The following is a 6,000-nucleotide window of genomic DNA, read 5'->3' on the forward strand; positions in this document are numbered from 1 at the left end:
TGAGTTTCCTCAGTGTCAAGACAGTTTTGTTTCTTCATTTGTTTTCCATCAGAACCCCACTGTGAAGGATTTAATAGGTTTTGGGCTACAAGTGGCTCAGGGGATGGAGTATCTGGCCCAGAAGAAGTTTGTGCACAGAGATCTTGCAGCTAGAAACTGCATGTAAGTACAAACATGGGTGTATCTGCACAGAATAATAAAACATGGGGAATCGGGCAAGGACACGCAAGAGAGGTTGCAGAGGCCTGTTTGTGCTGTGGGCAGGTGCCTGTGTAAAAATATCCCTCCCCATACGACTAGCTATGGGAAAAGTCTGTCAGAAATACCTTTCAAACTAGTTCGTTTCGATTCCTCCTTTGGGTCAATTGATTTTACCCTCAGAAAGCTATACCATTTATGCAGGGTGCTCAATCTTCTGACTTATTCTTCTGGTAAATAGAAAGTAAATTCTGTGAAGAGAGTTTGAAGAAACTGAGGTTGTTTAGTCGGGATGGGGGATGGGGAGAGGATGGCTTGCTAGTATTTTTCCAGTATCTGAGGAGGCACACTCACGAAAAAAAGTCAGGACCAATTTTCTTATACTCTTATGGAGCAATAATGGATTGAGGTGACAAGAAGGCAGATTAGGGAAACTGCCTGCAGTTTGACAGAAGAATCAGTGACCCACTAGCACTAGATGGGCAGCTGGACTGGAAGGATTAAATGGGTCCTTAAAATCTACAATTTTATGATTTAAACAAGACACTGGTCCATAAGTTAACCAAATGGGTTTGGTCTACACAGTTTGTTAAGCTACAAAGCACAAGCTAAAGTTAAAATGAACCAAGCTTAGCTTAATGTATACATGCTAGAGTTTTAACAATGTGATTAAATAAATTGTACAAACAGCCATTGTCTGACTGCATATAATAAACTAAAGCCTAAGTCTGGGGTAGGAGATACAATTGCCATGTCCATGTGGTATGCTATATCCAAGCAATAATCTCTGCTAGGGCGACAGCCTGGTTTTGTCACTTGTTAATCCAGGGTGCATCTGGAATTCCTTAATGCTGCCAAATAAGATGAGTTCACATGACTGTTGCATTGTTCCTAATCCCAGTCTCCTTTTTTATCCAGGCTTGATGAGACTTATACAGTGAAAGTGGCAGACTTTGGGCTGGCCAGAGATATCTTTGACAAGGAATATTACAGCATCCGGCAACACCGCAGGGCAAAGCTGCCTGTCAAATGGATGGCCCTTGAGAGCCTGAAAACTCAAAAATTTACCACCAAGTCAGATGTAGTAAGTGCAAGCAAGGGCACCCGATGGCCAGGATGCTAAAACGTTGCCCCCCCCCAGTTGTTGTTGTTCTGGCCACATTGTCTGCATTCACAGGAGACAATAACCACAAATTAGTCAACCCCATGTTTTGCGTGAACTCAGATGTTATAAATAGATTTTGTTTCATAGCTCTGTTCAGCCCACAGAATTGGCTTAATTGGATGTGTCTTGATTTGTTAGTGTTGTGGCAACACAGCCCCAGTTTTATGTGAGGGATATGCAAAAAAGGCCATTATGAAAGCACCTGCTAAGATTGTGTAAGCTTTCCTAGCACTCATTTCTTAGTCTGAGAATCAACCTGGAGTCCAATTTATGCTAGTCTTGGAAAAAACAGGCATATGCAACAGAGTCCCTTTGCAGAGAAGCAGCAGTCTGGTTGAAGATTTCATCTGCCCTAGTGACTGCTTGTGTTTTCTTTGTGTCCCGTTATATGGACATTTGTACTTTCTCCATTGATCTGTTCTGCTGTCTTACCAGTGGTCCTTCGGGGTCCTCATGTGGGAACTGATGACACGAGGGGCCTCTCCATATCCTGAGGTGGATCCCTATGATATTACCTGCTACCTGTTGCAAGGAAGAAGGTTGCCCCAGCCTGAATATTGCCCAGATTCTCTGTAAGTATTCAATTGGACCCTTTTGCTAGCTTAGTTAAGGGGACAACTGTGAAAGAGATGAAGCTGTATGGGAAGTACCGGAAAAGGTCTTCTGATTCCTGAACTTTAATTGATGAACTACTTTGTAAATTTCAGTTATGCATTGCAATTCATTAACTAAAAAAAAAGAAAGCACAATGGGAAAGTTAATTCATTTTCCACTCTTCGTGCTTTGAAACTTTTGTTCTTACTACAGTTTTCCCCAAACTATTAGCCTGCTGAAGCACCTATACAGTATCTCTTCAATTCCGGTCACATCTTAAGGGGTTAATTTAAGAAAAGGTGCAGTATTCCATGGAATTCTTATGATCATCAGGATCTGTTGCACTCCCTGTTACAATCTGTTGTTTCCATTTTCCATATTTTCCAGTGCCAGCATTTTCCATTTGGTTTCTAGTCCAGCATAGCATCCTTATGCTTCCACCTCCATTTGCCATATATTCACTTGCTGTGTTGTGGCTTCTTAGAACAGCGATATATAAAACCTCTGACCAGGATCCTGTAGGAGTGAAAACTCAAGAGATAAGACTAGAGTGCAGAACTGAGGAGAGTTTCTGCCTCTAGTTAGATCCTGGTGTACATGACTACAACATCCTTAGATGTGAAGATAGAGGGGAAGGCTGGTATTTTCACAGTTCTGATTAACTCTGTTTATTTTGGACAGGTATACTATAATGCTTCACTGCTGGACACCAAATCCTGAGGAGCGGCCAACTTTTTCCAGCCTGATCGAAGAAGTGGAGCATATTGTAGCCTGTCTAAAGGGAGACCATTACATTAACCTCAACGTCACTTATGTCAATCTTGATCACGGCCATCCCTTTCCCCCTTTAATCAGTCGGGAAGAAGAATTTGATTCCAGTGGATTGAGTGAGGAAGAGGATGCTTCTGTGTGTTAAGTCAGGAGGTTCCCAATCTGTGGGCTGCGGCCTGGGACCAGTCCATTGCCTGTTGGCCACCAGGCCATGGAAATGGCTGGCAAGTGCACGCACGTGTGCACACGCCCTCCCCACTCATGCTAGTGCTGACATGCGGGTTCTAATGGCCCCATTTGCACCTGTGCATGGGTGTTAGTGGCCCATTTGTGCATGCGCGTGGGTGCCATGCCACCACCAGCGCTGCCATAGGTGTGCATGGCCCGCTTGCGAATGTGCATGGGCGCTAGTGCCGCCATCGTGTGCATGCCCATTTTCCGCATGCACACGTGCACATTTCCCTGTTCTACCCTTTCCCTCTATTAAGTGATACCTCACACAGGCCAGGGATGCATGTTGCTGGGTTAAGTATGTCATAGGTTTTGACTGTTCAGGCTTTGGAATGTCTGGATAAATTTTGCTCATCCTGTGAGTTCATGAAAGCTGTAAACTGAGGACTTCTGTGACATGAATTCTGTGCTGAGAAAAGGTGGAAATAAATTCATTCCTTCTGTAAAAGGTAGGGCAGGTTCCCTACAGCTTTAGGAAAGAGATACTTTCAGAATACTTGGTGATTTTTTTTGTGGGAATATGTTTTTACTGTGAAGTAATTTAATGTGGCAGCCTGTGGCTGCATCTGTATATAGAGAAAAATAAATTTACTGTTATGAATTCCTATCTGACAGTTTTATGCAACGTTCTCTTTAGAGTCACTATATAATATTAAGAATATTTTAGTCATGATTTGTTAAATAAGTCACAGTCGCTTCCTTTCCATATACCATAACCTAATGGGTAGGTTCACACATTGCATTAACTTAAAAACAAGTTATGTTTTGCTGCTTAATACCTTTCCTGTTATGATAAACCCCATTGTTCCAATTTTATAACATTGAAGAATTCTTCCAGGAACATCATGTCAGCCTTCTTTCAAAGCCTGGCTCACATCTTGTGTTAAGGCATAACGCAGTTTCAGTGTGGCATGTTCTCCACCACTGTTCATAAAACCTCTGTTAACTATAAAAAATGGTGGAGGAGCAGACAAAAATATCCCATAGGAAGCATCCTTGAAGAAGAACAAGCCTTTTAAGTTTGTGGTAACCTTGAAAAAAAACATGGCATTCAGAGTTGGAAGGTGGTGGCAGAAGGATTGTCTGTTAGATGACGGTGCTGTCAAAAAGTGAAAAATCAGAAGAGGAAAAAACCTTCAGGTGCATTAGAACAGAAGGAAGCAACAAAAGAAAAATGTGAACTGAAAGTAAGATTGGATTAGACAGGAAATGGAGGTTAAGAAAGGTGGTTGTAGGCAAATGGATGGAGAGGGAAATTTTTAAAAAAGAGAAAACTGGCAGGACCAAGAGCTACCTGATGTCACTGGAGGAGAAGTCTATCTGATTTGTTTCCAGAAAGTGTAGGAAGAGGCGGTGGAGCTGTCAAAGAGAAGGCAACTCCCTCAGAAATGGTGGCTTCTCCACAGGAAGTAGTAGGATGTTGGTGGGTGGGAAGGCTATGGCTGGTGGGGACTGAAGGTCTGTTCTTGCAGGCTACAGTCTCCAGATGTGGTGGTGTACATGGGATGTTGAGGCTACTAAGTGATAAAATCCTGGGGAGGGGATTGAGGTAATTCCGTTGAGGATGGCAAAGTCAGGGCATACATGTTGAATGGCTTGCAGGCACGGGGGTGGGGTGTGGGCGGTGGGGGGCACGAGGTGGACAGGTAGAAGAGAAGGTCCATGGCTTTGTAGATAGATCACTGGGTACCTTGAACTGGGGATGCTGTTGATAAATTGGTACAGAAGCTGACTCATCCAACTGGAAGAATGTGCAGACTTGTATTCCTGAATATTTACTGCTAAAATCTGATGCGGCAATGAGCAGAATGTTAGTTGCAAGTCCTTTAGCAGTTGAACAAGGCAGGACGGCGGTGGTGCTGTGATCATTTGGGACAATTAAACAATGATTATTCTAGGGTTGGCTGAGGTGAAACTGGATTGTAGAAACAAAGCTGATGTGGGTGTCCATCTACTCTTCCCCTTGCAATGTCCTTTTCTAAGCTTCTGGACTGCTCTCAGGGCTGGTATTGAAATCTCCATGGTTTTAATGCTGTGGGTCTTCAATTCCCATGGTGATAATAGCAGATGGTTTATGATTTGAAAAGAGAGCCTGTTACCCTCAGTCTGTTAATGTGGTTAAATCATATCGGTTTTAGTTGGAGCCAAATTACCCACTTTATTTATTTACAAGCCAATTTAACGTTCACCTGGACATTCCAAATGTGTTGCAAGTGCTCACATTTATTTTGACACAATATTGGTTTGCCTTGCTTTTGAAACATAAATGAGATCCTTGACTATAGTGCTGAACTAAGTAATAAATTTTTTAGATGATGTAACATTCAAAGGAGCACCTGGGGAGACTAGAGAGATAAGCCCCCCCCCAAAAAAAATTGTTCTCTGCATCATATTCATTTACTTGAAAATGTTTTATTATACAGATTACAAAGCTCATATATCTCTAAATGTTAGTGCTGACTTTTAAAAAAAATATTAATGATCTGAGCATTCTGATATATAATGAAATAGCTCACCAAAAGAAAACAAAGATCAAGATTGTACAATAAAAACCCTAGAAATATTGACTGCCCCCCGCCAAAAAAAAATTGACAGAAAAAAATCTATACACAGCCTTGTCCTGTGCCTTTCCCAACCTGCACCGCCCCCGCCTCCCCGCCCTGTGGCTGAGTCTTCCCTGAACCACACAGAACCTTTTGCATGCCCCCTTGCACCCTTCTCAACCTTTACCGCCCATATGCACCTTCCCTAATTTGTATGGTACCTCTTGCATATCCCCACACACTCTTCCTGACTCCACCATCCCTCCAGTGCTGCCCCCTGATCTGCACACTCTCTTGCACTTTCCTAAGTAAGAGATGGAAGGAAGGAATGGAGAGAAACAGGGAGGGAGGGAATGGAATGGAGGCAGGCAGGAAGGAAGGAAGGAAGGAAGGAAGGAAGGAAGGAAGGAAGGAAGGAAGGAAGGAAGGAAGGAAGATTTATGTTGCTCTCTGCCAGCTTTTCAAAAGAAAACTAAAAATGGGGAAGCCAGCAGAAAG

At 42.9% G+C, this 6,000-nt stretch overlaps 1 protein-coding gene across 1 annotated transcript in view; it reads left to right on the forward strand.

The window, feature by feature from the left end:
* MST1R (macrophage stimulating 1 receptor) overlaps positions 1 to 3,246 on the forward strand; it is a 70,593-nt gene extending 67,347 nt beyond the window's left edge. The window contains exons 18-21 of the mRNA XM_083351434.1: positions 53 to 162; positions 1,117 to 1,282; positions 1,799 to 1,935; positions 2,639 to 3,246. Of these exons, the coding sequence (XP_083207560.1) occupies positions 53 to 162; positions 1,117 to 1,282; positions 1,799 to 1,935; positions 2,639 to 2,873 (648 nt within the window). The 3' untranslated portion in view covers positions 2,874 to 3,246. The remainder of the gene's footprint in view (positions 1 to 52; positions 163 to 1,116; positions 1,283 to 1,798; positions 1,936 to 2,638) is intronic.
* Positions 3,247 to 6,000: the final 2,754 nt, after the last annotated feature.

The sequence above is a fragment of the Vipera ursinii genome (assembly GCF_947247035.1).
Source record: "Vipera ursinii genome assembly, chromosome: 2".
Lineage (NCBI taxonomy): Eukaryota > Metazoa > Chordata > Lepidosauria > Squamata > Viperidae > Vipera > Vipera ursinii.